Consider the following 17,041-nt stretch of genomic DNA (forward strand, 5'->3'; position numbering starts at 1 on the left):
AACCTTGCTTACTGTAGGCTCTTCCTCCTGGTAGCTGCTTGCACTTGCTCCTCTCAGATCCTTCACAGTTCCTTCTCTTCTCAGCTCCTCACACACTGTGAGCTAACCAAAGGGAAGCCTTTTTAAACCAGCCTCAACTGGTTCTCAACTGGCCCTCAGGTGTTCTAATCAGTCTGACACACTTGACTCTGGAAAACTCGTAATTGACTCTGGGTGTTTTAACTGGTTTGATTGCCATGACCCATTCTAGCAGGTTTCTACTGGCTCAAGATTAGTCCTTGTTAGTTTACCCTGTGAACTAGTATCAGAGGGGTAGCCGTGTTAGTCTGAATCTGCAAAAGTGGCGAGGAGTCCTGTGGCACATTATAGACTAACTGAAGCCCTGTGAACTAGGGCTAATATATTTCCTATCACTCTCCTATAGCCCTCCAGCCTGACCCAGACACACAATATACTTTTCAAACTCCTTATTGCCTTTAACTCTGCTGTCCATAGATGCAGCAAGGAATGCAAGGTAAGATCTATCAGATCCAAGAAACAAGATCTCTGTGGTCAGGAAAAAGGGGACTATCAAAACAACAGACATCCATTCCCAATCATTTCTTCACTGTCCAGGAAAGAGAGGCTGGTATCAACTAGGGATTTAAGTAAGTAATCGAGTCAACTACTTGCACTCCCCCAGCCATTGTTGCCTCTGTATCAGAGGCAGCAAGGCGGAGGGGGAGCAGGAGCCAGTGCCTGCGGGGGGTGGGGGGTGGGCTTGCTAAGTCCCCCCGTCCCCGTGGCTCTGCAGTTTAAATGTAGTTAAGAGTCAGGCTGCCTGCCTTCCCGCCTCTTACTACATATAAAATACAGAGCTGCAGTATTGGTAGGTCCCCAGCAGAGCACAAGCCAGGACTGAGCACCTTCAGCTACATGATTAACCAGTTAACTGCCTCTCAAGTATCAACAGTGATAAAGCCACATGTCTCAAACAGGAGGAGTGCTGACCAGCACCCAGTGATTAAGGGTTTAACTCAGGTATCGAGCAAAGGGGTCAGCCAGGGGCCTGGGAGAGCCAATCAAGATAAAGGCTTGGAATTTGGATTCACTGCCTGCTTTCTTTGTGTGGGAGAATTAAACCAGGAGTTGAAAGACAGAATCATTTAAACCCAGGCACAACTACCATGCCTGCCCCCGCCCCCTTGGAATTCAGGGCATGGAAGTGAACTGATCAAAGAAAAAATTAGAAGTGAGTACCAGGGAAATGAGCCCAGTCTCGTTCAGAGTAATTTTTCTTTATTTTGTGGTTTAGTTTGAACTGCTCTGTGTGTATCTATGCCTCCCCTCCCCATTTAACACCATCTAAGCATTGTACCGAGACTTTTCTCTGTTTTCCTTTGTTGCTCTGTAACATCTAGCAACCAAGTATACTTTATCAAGTTTATATTTTGTTTTGTAATAAAAAAATCACTTCTTTTAAGGTGATGGTTGGATTCTTGTGTCCTGGAAGGTATGACTGAGTATCAGCATGCCTTTGAGGAGTCAGCTACCAGAGACTACAACTTGTTTTTCCTCTTTTCTTTTTCAAGCTCTTTTGGGTAAAAGAGCTTGGGTTACCCCTGGGGATGGTTTCAAGTGTTCACCCCTGGATTTTTTAGGAATCAAAAGCACTTGATGGTGGCAAAATTCCCAAAATCTGTGTATTAGGATTTTGGGGAAGGTTTTTGTAACCAGTGTCTGTACTGGTAAGGTTTTGAAGCTCTCTTGCAGGCTCCCCTCACCTTCTGCATTCGTACTGCCAGAGTGGGGAAATAAAAGGGACTGCCTATTTTTTGTTACTCTCTCATTTTCTTTCTTGCTGCCTAGTTGATGAGAACTCTTCACTGTTTTTGTCTTCAGTGTACAGGAGTCAGAAACCAAGCAGGATCTCCAAAAAGTCAAGACATGGTAAAAAACCACCTACCGAGCAAAAACAAAGGAAATAGGATGCTGGAGTCAGATGGATAGTTTAGTAGGTTTTTCCCTTCCACAATCTGTAGTTTGGGAGGAAGGTGATCTGGAAAACTGACTGCTGCTTTTTGCCAAGAAGATGATTAAAATAAAGGGCAATTTTCCAGACAAGAGAGAGTTAAGTCCCCATGTGGTAACTGACAGGGCTGATTCTGCCAACAAAAACGGTAGGCAAGAGGGAAACCCCACTGTAGAATACAATAGAGAAGAAAGAATGTGTCTATTAAATGGGGAAATTCAGTGTGTAACTCAACGGTACATTTGTAGCATTCCCTCCAAGTAATAAATTTGTTTACTTTTCAATAAATTAAGAATTAAAATCATTCTATTAAGTGTCACATCAGCAGTAGTATAAGATTTTTCTCTAGAGTCTAGCAGACATATGAATGTAAAACCAAACTACAGCTTTCCAAACCTGCTGGACTGACACAAAGCCAACCTGTAACCAATATCTTAAAAAAGACAACTGGTATGATACAAGCATTTATTTGCTGGTTAGTGTGACATCAATCCTGGCCAAAACCATGGAAAAAGTAGATACAGGACACAAACAATTAAGAATTAAATAATGGTAGCATGATTAATGTGAATCAAGATGGTTTAAAGGAAAATAGACCTTATGAAACAAACTTGGTATTTTTTGAAAAGACAAAGTTTGGTTGATAAAAATAACTATTACATAACATACTGAAAACTTCTCTAAGGTATTTGACTTAGTCCTGCACAATATTTCAATTTAAAAAATCAACACTATAGAAAATCAATACAGTATATATTAAATGAATTAAAAAATAGCTAAATGATCAGCTCAAAAAGTAAATAAAAATCATCCACAGCAGGGTGTTTCCTGCAAGATCTCACTAAAACCTGTTCTTAGCCCAGTGGTATCCATTAATGATCTGAAAAAAAAGTTTTGGGGGGAGGGAGAAGGGAGAGAAGAGACGAGAAGAGACTTTGTGCACTCCCCCCGTCTCCACAACCTGATTATCTCTTTGAGATAAAAAACTCCGTGTAGACGTGGTTATTTTGAAAGAAACCCTTTCTTTCAAAATAACCCTTACTCCTTAAAAAATGAGGTTTAACGGTTATTTCGAAAGAAGGGGTTTTCTTTCAAAATAAAAAACACCATGTAGACTCCATTATCTCAAAATGAGCTATTTCGAAATAGCAGCCAGACGTGATTATACAAATGAATCACGGGAAATTCAAATCCACACTTGATTTGCAATTTCATTTGTCTGCATTTGCATTCCTCTCTCAAAAGAGGAATGCGGTGTAGACATACCCTCAGTGGCCACAGGACTGTTCATCTTTTTTATTTGTTTTAGTGTTAGCCTACGTGTTCATACTGGGTATTACTTACACAAAGTTAAAATGTTTTTAAAAGCTAATCTCTTTTCTGATTATAATTAACTGATTGGATCATTAAAAACTGAAAATGTAAAGTTTATTTTACACAATTGTTTATTTTTAATATTTCTCATACGTGTAAGGAAGAAAGAGTTACTCGCCTGTGCAGTAACATCTGTTCTTCGAGATGTGTGTCCCTGTGGGTGCTCCACTAAAGGTGTCGGGCTCGTCCCGGCACCGCAGTCTGGAGATTTTTTCTCTAGCAATAGCCCCTGGAGAACCGCGCATGCGCAGAAGCCATCTCACGCCGTTCGCACCTTTTCTGCGTTGCGCGGTCCATCCTGCCAGTTCCTCCTAGCCAGAACATCTGAAAAATACAGAAGGACAACAGTTCCGCTTTCCTCCCTGCTTCAGGTCGTGAAGCACCCACGGGGACACACATCTCGAAGAACAGAAGTTACTGCACAGGTGAGTAACTCTTTCTTCTTCGAGTAGTGTCCCCGTGGATGTTCCACTGAAGGGGAGTATGAAGCAGTAACCCAGAGCTCATGTTGTGCTTCGGCTTTATGGTCTCTGCACCGAGGAGAGCACTGCGTGGGCCACTGCCACATCTGTAGGTAGGATGCGCTGAAGGGCACAGTGCCTGGCGAAGGTCGATGTAGAGAACCAGGTAGCGGCCCGGCATATGTCACAAAGTGGTACGCCCTTAAGAAAGGCTGTAGAGGTAGCTACACTTCTGGCAGAATGAGTTTTTGGTCTGTCAGGTAAGGGCTTGTTCTGTAGGCAGTAACAGCGAGTGATGCAGGCTACGATGTGAGACGAGATGCATTGGGAGGACAGTTATTGGCCCTTGGAGTGGTCCACTACTAACAGCAAAAGACACAGTGATTTTCGAAAATGGCGTGTCCTGTCCAGGTAACAGGCAAGTGCCCTTCTGATGCCTAATGTGCGTAACCACGCATCCTCTGCAGTGGAGTGCAGTTTCGGGTAGAAGGTAGGTAAAGTGATGGGTTCGTTGATGTGGAACGGCAAATTGACCTTTGGTAGAAATGCGGGATAACTTCGTAAAGTCACTCCTCGTTTTGTGAATAATGTATAGGGAGGGTCAGCAGACAGCACTGCCAGTTCGCTCACGTGATGAACGGATGTGATGGCCAGCAGGAAAGTTACTTTCATGGTAAGAGTTCGTAAATCGGAAGTCGCTAGTGGCTCAAAGGGTGGTCGAGTGAGGGTGTCTATGACAAGGCCTAGATCCCAAGGTTCCGGGGATGGTTTGCGTGGAGGGTAGAGGTTCACAATGCCCTTCAGAAACTTCTTGGTGAGTAAAGACTGAGAAACCATCTATGGGTTGACGGAAGGAGGAAATTGCTGCAAGTGGACCCTGAGTGACGATGTTGTCAGGTTTCCCGACTTCAGGTGGAGGATATAGTCCAGAATGTGTGGAATGGATATGGATGAAGGATCAATGCTATTTGTCTGACACCAAGACTGAAAACGACGCCACTTATAGAGGTAAGATATCTGTGTGGCTTGGCGCCTACTATGTATCAGGATGCCCTTGTCTGCCTGAGAGCGTGCTAACTCTGGGCCTTGGAGCCAGTCACGAGCCACGCTGTCAGGTGCAGTCGATTCATGTAAGGGTGAAGGAGTGACCCATGTTGCTGTGACAGTAAATTGTATAACTGTGGTAGTTGCCGCGGCTGGGATACTGACATCCACATCAGCTGGGTCAACCACGTCTGACGGGGCAAGAAGGATGCTATTAGTATCACTGTCGCCCGATCCGTGGCTATCTTTTCTAGCACCCGCAAAATAAGGTGGATTGGAGGGAAGGTGTACAAGAGACGGTGCGTTCCCCAGTCCATAAGGAAGGCATCCCTGAGAGTCAGTTCTTATGCCCACTCTTGAGCAGTAAAGATGGCATTTCTTGTTGCGCCGAGCAGCGAAAAGGTCTATGGTGGGATAACCCCAGGTTTCAAAGAGACTGTGAGCTACCTCGTCGAGCAGTTCCCACTCGTGTTGAAGATGAAAGGTCTTGCTCAGGGCATCGGCAATGGTATTGTTCTTGCCTGAGAGATATGCCGCTATGAGAGTAATCCCGCGGCGAATAGCCCAATTCCACAGGCAAATGGACTCCGCACAGAGGGATCGGGATCTGGCCTCACCTTGTCGATTGATATAATAGACCGTGCAGATATTGACGGTAAGAATCTGCACCGTGACTCCTCAGATCCACTGGATGAAATGTCTGCAGGCGTTGAAGACGGCCTGCAGCTCCAGAAGGTTTATATGCAGGAGGGGCTTATGCTGTGACCATAATCCCTGAACTTGATGAGGGCACATATGAGCACCCTACCCATCTAGGGATGCATCTGTGGTAATTTGGATAGATGGCCTTTGGGAATGAAATGGTATGCCAGCTAACATGTTGCTCGGATCAAGCCACCACACCAGGGAATCTCTCACATGCCCAGGAGGAACCACAAGTTTGTGAGTACTGTGAATGCCTGGCTTGTAAACTGAGAGAACCCAATACTGAAGGCATCTTAAATGAAGGCATGCGTGGGGGACAACATAAGTGGCTGACACTACGTGCCCTAGGAGTCTCAGGCATGTAAGTATGGTAGACTTGGGGGCGGTGAACAGGATATTTGCTAGTTCTTGAATAGTCTAAGATCTGTCGAGAGGGAGGTATGCAGTAGCAGTCTTGGAGTTCAGTCTCGCTCCAAAGAACTCGAGTGACTGGGAGGGGGTTAGAGAGGACTTTGGTATGTTGACGATAAGGCTAAAACTTCGAATATGTCCCTGGTAGTATTGACTGCCATTCACGCCTTGTCCACAATAGAGGCCTTTAAGAGGAAGTTGTCCAGGTAAGGAAAAATTGTGATGTCAGCCTGGGGGAGGTAAGCAGCTACAACAGCCAGGGTTTTGGAAAACACCCTCTGTGCTGCTGAGAGGCCGAACGGTAGCACCATGTATTGATAGTGGTTGTCGCCCAGCGTGAAACAGAGGAACCTCCTGTGGGCTGGGTGCACCGTCACATGAAGTACACGTCCTGGAGGTCAAGAGACGCGAACCAGTCCCCTTCGTTCAGTGCTGGATTGATAGAGGCTAGCGTAACCATCTTTAGTTTTTGCTTCTGTAAAAATTCAAGATTCCAATGGAGTTTGCGGAGATCCAGGATAGGCCTCCATCCTCCAGACTTCTTTTGGGTGAGGAAGTACCGAGAATGGAACCCTCTCCACCACCCCACTGGAAAGTAGACCTGAAATCTCTTGCTGTAAGAGAGGCTTGTGAGAGGGGTCCCTGAAAAGGGACGGGAGGAGAGAGTTGGGAGGGGGCCGAGTGGAAAAAGGAATGGTGAGCCCAGAAGTGATGACCTCTCTGACCCACTGATCTGTAGTTATGGCACACCAATGGTGATAATATGGTCTTCAGCGATAGCGGAGCAGCTTGGTGCATTCATGAGAAGCCTCCCGAAGGGGAATAGTGTGCAGTCTCTCGACTGACACATCAAACTTGCTGCCTGGATTGTTGCTGGTTCAACGTCTTGTTGGGTTGTTGACGTCGCCATTGTGGCTGTTATCTCTGCCTCGTCTGGTCGTAGGGCTTAAATCAGGGTGCTGCATATGAAAAAAGCCACTGTCTATTATATGGGTCAAACTTCTTCCGTCTGAACGGCGATCTGTACATCGCAAGCGTCCTCAGGGTGGTGCGTGAGTCCTTCCCGGAATAGAAGACTTGATATGTATTCTGTGCAAGCAAAGACCGCTGATCAAAGGGTAAGTCCTCAACTTTGGGCTGGAGGTCTTCGGGCACAGAAGCCAGGTGAAGCCAGGAAGCATAGTGCATGACGACAGAGGTTGCCATTGTTCAGGAGGCCGTGTCGGCGATATCAAGGGCAATTTGGAGGGCAGTGCACGCTGCCGTGTAACCCTCCTGCACCATAGCCTTAAGGATCTGTTTCTTGGGTTCGGGCAAATATTCCAACAGAGGTACCAACTTGGAATAATTGTCGAAATCGTGATTGGCCACCTGGGCCGAATAGTTGGCCATTCTGAGGGTTGCTGTGGCCGAGGAGTAAACCTTCCTACCCAGCAGATCTAGGCGCTTTGCTTCCATGTTCTGCGCTGTGTTCCTGCCCTGTGCTGATTTCGACTTCTGCTGTACTGCATCCTTAACGATGGAGTTGGGTTGGGGATGCGTGAACAGGAATTCTGCATCTTTGGCATCAAAAAAGTACTTTTTATCAGCGCACTTGTTTGTTGGGGGCACAGAAGCTGGAGTTTGCCAGATATCGTTAGATATTTCTAAGATGGCTTCATCAAAGGGCAGGGCCAATTCTGATTTGGTTGTGTTCTGTAAATTCCTCGGCATGTTGTTTTTGCGGCACGTCTGAGGTACGCAAGTTCTGAGAGTGGGCCACTCTTTTGAACATGTCCTGAAATTGTTTGTAGTCATCCACTGGGGAAGAGTCTCCATGGAAGATTGCATCGTCCGGTGAAGAGGACGACTGGTTGGTAGGGGAGTCCATGCACTGCTCCTCGCAAGCAAGAGACTGATTATCATCCCTCTCGTGCTGGGTGTTGGGGGAGCTTGCCCCGGAGGGAGAATTTCCTGGGTGGGAAGGTACGGCGAATGAGACCGAGGACACTCTGGTGAGACCGATGGTGCGCGAGCTGCACTATAGGAGTGTGTATGGTCCCGGTAGTAGGAGGTATAATGACTACCATGGCGATGATGTGGGGAGCGTCAAGGAGAATAAGAACTTGCACTCCTATAGCAGGAATAGTGAGAGCACGGTAGGGACACTGAAAATCCTGATCGTATTGTGTAATGAGGAGATCGGGAACAGTATGAACGAAGGTATCGTGGAGGTGTGTGGGATCTCCATGGGCATCTCCAGTAGCGCCAAGGTGGCAATCTGTACCGCCTGTGATCATGCCTGTCTATACAATGATGTTGAGAAGGGGAAGGTTCAAGAGAAAACACAGCCCTATCGTGGCTGGACGATGGTGTACGCACATGCCAAGCCTTCCTCTGTGCCTTGGTTGGCAAGGTGGGCCTCCAGGGTGGAGGAGGAGCCATGGGTGTAGGGCTAGCCTGTGAGGATAACACTGAGCCCATGTCTGACATACCCCAGTCCACAGACAATGATGTGGGCCCTGGGGATGTCGGTGCCGTGTGTACAACTGAAGGCCCAGGTGGCACGGTAACAGGCTCCTGTGCTGAATAAACTGACGTGCTTCCAATCAGTTGGCACACCTTAATTTCTTGGAGCCATATCCATTCTCGGCGCCGTTTCATGTCTCAACGCTGTTCTCGGTGCCTCCTTCACCCTTGGCACCACTTCGGGTCTCGGTGCCGGCTCAGGTCTCAGTGCTGCACCTGGTGCTGCTTGGCCCCTCGGTGTCAGCTTGCCCCGCCTTGCTGCTCTCAGTGCCACATGGCCCCTCGATGCCGGCTTGGCTCTCGGTGCCATTGACAGTGCCCACTCAGGCCTCGGAGCCGCTCTTTGTGCTGGCTGGCCTTGTGGCGCTGTCGCCAGCGCTGATTCAGGGCGGGGCAGTACATGCGACACCAGCCACGATACAGAGGAGATCATGGGGCTAGGCACCGAAGTACTACAGGCCTTGGAAGACTTCCCCGTGGAATGTTTTGGTGGCAAGCCTGAAGTGCCCGGTGTGTCTCCTGTACTTGCGCTGCGAGGTGGAGCGGAGCCCTTCGTCTCGTGGGACTTACGGGCCGGAGTGTCCATCTGCTGTTCCATACGCGGCGGCTGGAGCACTTTGATAAAAAGCAGCATTTTAAGCCGCATCTCCCTGACCCGCCTGGCGCGGGCAGTTAACTTGGAACAGGTGGGCGCACTTTTGGGTTATGTGGCCTTCCCCGAGGCACCTTATGCATTTGGAGTGGTCGTCAGATGCCGGCATGGCATCTCCACACGACGCACATTTCTTGAAACCCGGAGAGCTGGGCATGTTGGCAAAAAGAAAAACATCCGTCAGAATAAACTAAGAGAGTCTGCGGAGTAAACGAGAAGTATGTACAATAATGAAAAAGTCGTCTTTTTTTTTTTAAACTAACTAGAACTGTAAAAACACTAACTAACTATAAGGTAGGGGCTAAATTGGGACAGAAGAACAGCTAAATACAAGTAACTCTGTTTTCTCCTCAGGCGGAGGTAGGAGTTCGTCCCAACTCCGTCTAAGACCATGGACCGTTAGGAGGAACTGGTGGGACGGACCATGTGACGCAGAAAAGGCATGAACGGCATGAGACAGCTTCTGTGCATGCGCGGTCCTCCCGGGGCTACTGCTAGAGAAAAATCTCCAGACTGCGGCGCCAGGACAAGCCCGATACCTTCAGTGGAGCATCCACGGGGACACACTACTCGAAGAAGAAAGTAGACTTGTTTCACTTCTATTTCAGTAATTATTCATGATAATTTTTCTAGTCCATTGCAGTATAATTCTACAGTGTTAGGGAAATAAATAGATTTACTGAAAACATTTCTTCTTAAATTTAGGGAAAAATTCATGACACTTTCTACTGCTCTCCCATTTCATATGATACAATTATCTTTTCTAGGAATGATTAACCCTCAGGATTCACTTTATCTGCAGAACTACTGAACTCAGCCTTAGTGGCACTCCCAGGGAGGAATGTTTTTCAGAAAGTGATAAATACACTAAGAACAAGTTGCTTTGCACTTACGGTACTCTTATCTTGCTCTGCAAAGCCCTTTGAGATCAATGGATAAAGCTGTATTATAGCATTCTCCATACAAAAACTGAAGATGCCTTGAAAACCTTATTTTAGCCTCAACAGCAGAATTATGAGGTCAGTAAACACTACAGAACATGCAGCAGAACAAGCCAGCACCAAAGAGGAATGTGGAGTACAGGAGGCCTGTAAAAGAAGCCTACAGTAGTCACCACTCAGGAATGCAAACAGGGAAAAAGAGCCTGCGTACGTGCACTTAGGAAGGGAGAGGGGTGCCGTAGATAACGGTTTCTTTCCCAATTCCTTGGGGCAGCTTTGCAGAAGTACCTGAGTTAGTTTCAGCCTCCTGATAATTGAAGTATGATCCCCTCATTGTTGTCCCCATAACGTATACGCACCATTGATTTCTCTTACTGGTCCTAAGGACTCCACAGGACACTGGTTTCATCCACTCCTCCCTTTGATTTCTCCCAATGCTGGAGCCATACATAAGAGAGACAGAGAGGGGGATCCCCTTTTCCAACAGGCTGAGACCCTGCCCTTCCTAACAATCCCCAGTGAAGCACATAACTAGAACCTTCCCTGACTCAGGCAGGCTCCAATCAAATTAACTGACGTAAAAAGGCTGCCAAGCACTGTCCCACACTAGACTACCACACACATTTCTATATTGTTAACCATTCTGATTTCTCCCTACCACAAGCAAGGAGCACAAAGCTCTCCTGTATTTAGAATACAGTCCCTACGACCACTTATGGGGTGTGACAGACACAGAATCTCCAGCATTAAAGAAGAAACTAATTTCTTATTACAGTAACACAAGAGGGCCCCAAGTTTAGGAAGCAGTGAGTTTTGAGGGCTAACGCAACAAGAGAGGACAAACAGCGCAGATCCCATAAGATTGCCAGCTCCCTGGGAATATCCAGGGTTGGCTTGAGATTTGGAACCATAAGGTCTTAGGGGATTTGCAGAAGACTTGTAGCCATGATAGGAGCCCCACGCTCAGGGCCACTTCTTCTGCTTGCTTCCAGCAGTCAACCCCACACTCGCTGCCCTCCTCCCCGCCCCCGAATCTAGATTGCTGTGGGCTGTGCTAGTCATCCTTTTGAGTCTGGGAAAGGATGTTTCTAGATAGCACCAACTGGCCAAGGCGGACTTTGGTGAGGTTCTCTCACCTTCCTCACAGTGAAACCTAGGGGTGAGTTTTCAGCAGTCAGAGGGCTGGGATTCTCTCCCTCACAGATTGCACAGTTTTTGAATTTGTTAGAGAGACATTCACTTGCTGCAGCTTTTGCAGGTACCCAGTGCAAGAACTTGCTGATTTATGCTCCAGATCCAAAAAGGTAACCCAGGGTGTCCTGAGGGCAGCTCCTTACAAGACGGGGCTTGAGTCTAACCTCGAGGAGGCAAGTGCAAATCAAAGGCCAGGATACTACCCCAGGACTTCATAGTTGTGTTGGCGGGGGCCCCCTCTCATCTAAACTATCAAACAGGTATGCTAGAGGGTGAGTGGAGACACACAGAGAACCTCTTAGTGTGATGACTAGTTCCCTCTGTAGTGGGATCCCCAAGAACTAGAAAAAGATCAGTGGGATATTAGTGACTGCACAGGATTGTCCCCTGATGGGAATCTTGAATGTAACATGGCTAAGAAAGCTGCAGGCTTGTTAAGACCCATACCACAGGTCCTCACTGTCTTCTGTGCAGGAAGCATACTAAAATCTGTACCTGGTATGTGCTGATGGCTTTTAATGCCCCAAAACCCTTGTTTAAATTGGGAGTGTCAAAAGTTTAATTTTCTTTAAAATGAAACAAACAACCCATACATTTATCATTCATGGAAAATACTGCAGTTACCTAAGGCAGGGTAGATTTTCCCATTCTCTATTCATGATACCAGAGTTCATTTTCTAAGATTAATATACTCTATCAACAGCCTATAAATGACAGCTGTGAGAAAAAAATTCCAACCTACCACATTTTTGCACAACTGAATCATCTCTTGAGCCAAGTTATATTCTGCCCAAGTCTTCTCCAAATTTTCCAAAAAAGATGGAGCAATGAGACACCTTTCAGTAACTTCATTTACAGCTCTGAAGAGGTCATCTCCAAAACAAACATTCAGATTTGCAAGCCTGGGTGGTAAGGAGAGAAGAAATTAAAGACAACTAGCTTGAAAGCACTTTTCTTCACAACTTGACACAATACTAGAACAATATTACTCAATAGTGGTGCACATAATTTTTTTAAAAACCTGCCACATTAATCTAATTTAACAGTCAGCAAACATTTCACTTGTCCCTGCAGATATTCTTATCCACTCTCACCTCAAGAAAAGAAGATAATGAAACACTATGACATCCGCTAGAAAGTAATACTATACATAAATATTCAATACAGGCAGTCCCCGACTTACGCGGATCCGACTTATGTCGGATCTGCACTTACGAACGGGGCTTTCTCGCCCCGGAAGTCGGGGCGAGAAAGCCCCGTTCGTAAGCTGCTCCGGTGCCCCTGGTCTGCTGGAGACCGTCTCCAGCAGACCAGGGGCACCGGGCGGGTTCCCGCGCTTCTGAGGCTTTGCCAGAGCAAAGCCTCAGAGGCGCGGGACCCCCCCGCTGCTGCCGCTTCAATCTGGGTGCCTGTGGTCTGCTGGGGACGGTCCCCAGCAGACCACAGGCTCCCGGACTGAAGCCGCAGCTGCGGGGGGGTCCCGCGCCTCTGAGGCTTTGCCAGAGCAAAGCCTCAGAGGCGCGGGGAACCGCCGCTGCTGCCGCTTCAATCTGGGTGCCTGTGGTCTGCTGGGGACCGTCCCCAGCAGACCACAGGCTCCCGGACTGAAGCCGCAGCCGCGGCGGGGTCCCTCGCCTCTGAGGCTTTGCCAGAGCAAAGCCTCAGAGGCGCGGCACCCCGCTGCCGCTGCGGCTCTGCTCCCCGTGTCCCTGGTCTGCTGGGGGGGGGGGGGCGCAGCTAGTGTGCTCCCCCCCCCCAGCAGACCAGGCTTTTGTTTTGGACTCTGGGGCAGAGCAGCTGGGGCGCTGCCGATTGGTCCTGCAGCGCCCGCTCTGGGCACTACTGGACCAACCCGGCAGCACCCCAGCTGCTCTGCCCCAGGTCCTGATTCAGCCGCTGCTGGTCAGTTTCAGCAGCGGCTGAATCAGGATGCCTGGGACAGAGCAGATGGGGTGCTGCTGGGTTGGTCCAGTAGCACCGAGGAGCGGCGCTACTGGAGCAACCCAGCAGCACCCCAGCTGCTCTGCCCCAGGCGTCCCCAAGTCAGCTTCTGCTGAAACTGACCAGCGCTGACTACAGGAAGCCCCAGGCAGAGTTGCTCTGCCCCGGGCTTCCTGGAATCAGCTGCTGATCAGTTTCAACAGCAGCTGACTTGGGACGCCTGGGGTTCTTAAGTTGATTCTGTATGTAAGTCAGAACTGGCGGTCAGTTTCAGCAGTGTCTGAATCTGGACGCCAGTTCCGACTTACATACAGATTCAACTTAAGAACAAACCTACAGTCCCTATCTTGTACGTAACCCGGGGACTGCCTGTAGTGTAAGAGGCTATACTTTTGTTGTGTCTCTTGCTCTGAACTTTGTCATTCCCTCCCTTTATATTTTGTCTATTCATTTTTCTTCGATTTGTTTATTCTCTAACCCAACACCTCTCTCTTTGAAAAGCTCATCCATTTTCTCTCCTACACACACTAGAGCAACATCCTTCTCACTAAAACAGATGGCCACTTCTAGCCTAGACTTCTGCCAACACAGCATCTTTCTACAGACATCCTATACTGCTTCATTTTGTTTCATTCTGCAACCTACAATGCAACACAAAGGCAACACACAACAAAGCAGCACAGAGAGGGAAGTACCTGAAAGACTTATTTCTATGCTGCAAAGGTATGGCTGCAACATGCCCAGCCATATCTGAGCTAGCTCTGACCTAGTTTGAACAATAGCAGCATGGTCTCTATGGGTATGTCTAGACTACAGAGTTTTGTCGGCAAAAGTGGAATTTTGTCGACAAAACTATACCTGCGTCTACACTGCTGCTGAGTTCTGTCAACATAATGTCGACAGGACTCAGCAGTTTTGTCGATGGCTGTAAACCTCATTCTACGAGGACTAACGCCTTTTGTCGACAGAGTTCTGTCAACAGAAAGCATTATTGCATCTACACTGTCCTTTGCATCTACACTGTCATGTCAACAAAGCAGCTTGCTTTGTGGACAGAACTGGATGTAGTCTAGACGCTCTTTGTCGACAGTATCTGTCAACAAAACTTCTGTCGACAAAAGCCTATAGTCTAGACGTACCCTATAAGCTCACCCCAGATGAGGCAGTATGCAATTTCAATAGCTAGCTGATGGTAAGAAACAAACTGAAAGATCTAAACTAAACTCTTCAGATCTATCCAACCAACACCGGAAGGCAGAAACTAGTCTATCATCTTGACAGGTGTACACAAAAAGCTGAAGATTTCAGTCAAGGATTGCACAGGTTGCGCTTCTAAAATCTGGGATTCTCTGGTCTGGCAACATCCGTGGTCCGGCATGACCACAGATGCTCCAGGATCAGAAAGTCCCAGCGTGCTGCACAGGGGTGGGTATCCGGGAGCTGGCACATGGCTGAACTTGGCTGTGAGGGGGGGTAGGGAGCCATCACATGGCTGAGCTGGGCTGCAGGAAATGGTGTGTGGCTCAGCAGGGCTGCGGGTGGGAGGAGGTAGCGCACCAGGAGCCGGCACACGGCTCAGCTGGGCTGGGGAGTGGACCGGGAGCTTGCACACAGCTCAGGTGGGGAGCAGGGAGAGAACCAGGAAGCCTGGGGAGGGGAGCCAGCAACAGGGAGCCTGAAATGACCTCCCCTTGTCCGTAAAAATCCCTAATCTGGGACCAGTCAGGTCCCGAGGGTGACAGAGCAGGCAGGTCCAACCTGTAGGAGCAAGTCCAGATGACTTCTTTAAGCCTTTTCATGTTAGTTTTGTTAAAATAAAAATAGCAGAATAAATTAATGAATACAAAAATTAAAAGTCAGAGAACAAATAGCATGCACTCATTTTAAAAAAAACCCCACAGTACTGTCAATTTAATACAGCTGACAAACTTGTACTTACCTAACTTCTTTCAGTACCTCAACCTGGGCAGCCAAACTTCTCATTTTAGTTCCTACATGTGTATGTAGTGTTTTTTCCAAATGTTTAAGGGTTTCCATAGATGCTTCCTTTTCTTTCTGCATTATTGATTTTTTTTGGAGAAGAGGGGGGAACAAAGAACACAAATAATGGTTAAATTGTTAGCTTCAGATTATTAAAATATTGAATATTATTAGGCTTTGTAACCAGAAATGCGGACAAACCTGTGCCAAGCACTGACAAAATGGCTAAAATATGGTTGTGCCACTATGATGGATGAAAAAAATCATGATTTTAAAAAGTTATACGTTTGTCTTTAAATGATGCTCATTCTTTACTTTTCTTCCCCTTTCAGTCTTAAATTGCTGAAGTGGATGTTTGGTAGTTTTGTTTCCTAACTGTTAATGGCATGTAAGATTTTACTGAGATTTTCCTCTCACTAAGAAATTTGACACTGAAAATATTCATTGATGCAGAACCCCCCCACACACAAAAAAACAAGTCCACAACCCCATTAGCATATTTACTGTCAAAACACCACAAATGCAAACACCAATTGATAAGCCAACACACTGTACTATATTTGCAACCATGCCATTATTCCTGAACTCTCACAAATCAATAAACATGAAAAACTCACATCAGGCTACACTCCTGGATCAGGGTTTGCAGTAGGGACATGGGCAGCTGGCGTGCTAGGTGAGGAAAGCTATTGCTTTCCCAAACCGCAGATGTGGCCTCACCTACATTTCACCCCCAGAACTCCTACTGTAGGTGTTCTGGGGGCTGAGCTGCTGTCCCTAGCGCCCATTCCTGTGCTCCGGTGCCAGGGAGGCTGGGGGCTGCATGCCCTCCGCACTCTGGGGCCAGAGAGGCTGAGGCACATGCCCACCCGCTCTCCTCCCTTCCCCATCATGGGGGAGCTTGCCTTGCCCAGTTCACCGACCACCCATGAGTAGGGATGTGAATGTGTACCCATGTAAACGATTAAACAATGTTGCTGGAACAGGGAGGTTCAACCTATACAAGGTTATAAGTTATAAGCAACCTTGATGGTGAGGACTGAAAAAGCACCAGGAAAATCTTCCTCATTTTTTCCACATACCTGCACTAGTTGGTTCAGCTGCTCAATTGTTGATTCTTGTTCTTTATATTTCTGGAGGAGAACTTCATTCTCCCCCTTCAGAATGTCTCTCTCTTTTATGAGCTTTTCATTCTCGTCAATCAGTTTCTGATGCTCTTTTATTTTTGCTAAACTGATGTTTGATCCCGTATTAAAATCACAAGCCATTACTTTTTCCCTATTAAAAATGAATATTAATAAAATCAAGATATTCATTTTATAATGGTACAATTCTTTAATTATGACAGTCAAGAATGATTTTAGTCATGATCTTAGTCATGCAGATCAAGAATAGAAATTTACTGTATAAGCAACTATACATGATTAAGTTACGTCACATTTTTTTAGAAGGGAGATCTTCCAAGGTTAGTCTTCAAACAGATTTGCACACCACACCACTTCATTTGGTTTCACTTGCTTGGAACAAACCTTTTTCTACATTCAAGTATTTTCAATAGAAGTTTTTAAATCAAATTCTTCTCTCCTCCCCCTACCCTCTCAAAAAAAACAAAAGATTCAGTACATCACACTACTGCACTGGGAAATCTAAACCTGCTATAACTGGCTATAAAATGGACCCAAGCCCTTTACAATTACTGTTTGTTACTCTCCACAAAGACAGGCAAGAAACATTATCCTGGAATCTAATCGCAATGATTTATTAGAAAGGTACTGTCCATTAAAGACCTCAGTTTTGCTCCCACCTTAATCATAAACTT

The 17,041-nt window shown here is 46.9% G+C and overlaps 1 protein-coding gene across 12 annotated transcripts in view; it reads right to left on the reverse strand.

The window, feature by feature from the left end:
- Positions 1 to 17,041, reverse strand: part of STK31 (serine/threonine kinase 31) — a 103,167-nt gene that overhangs the window by 61,930 nt on the left and 24,196 nt on the right. For all 12 annotated transcript variants that reach the window (XR_012901996.1, XR_012901995.1, XM_075922197.1 and 9 more), the window contains 3 exons: positions 16,305 to 16,500; positions 15,182 to 15,297; positions 12,044 to 12,203 (listed from right to left, as the gene is read on the reverse strand). Coding sequence is in view for 10 of the 12 variants with exons in the window: in XM_075922197.1 (XP_075778312.1) it covers positions 12,044 to 12,203; positions 15,182 to 15,297; positions 16,305 to 16,500 (472 nt within the window). In the remaining 2 variants the exon portion in view is untranslated. The remainder of the gene's footprint in view (positions 1 to 12,043; positions 12,204 to 15,181; positions 15,298 to 16,304; positions 16,501 to 17,041) is intronic.

Source organism: Pelodiscus sinensis, chromosome 2, assembly GCF_049634645.1.
Source record: "Pelodiscus sinensis isolate JC-2024 chromosome 2, ASM4963464v1, whole genome shotgun sequence".
Taxonomy (NCBI): Eukaryota; Metazoa; Chordata; order Testudines; family Trionychidae; genus Pelodiscus; species Pelodiscus sinensis.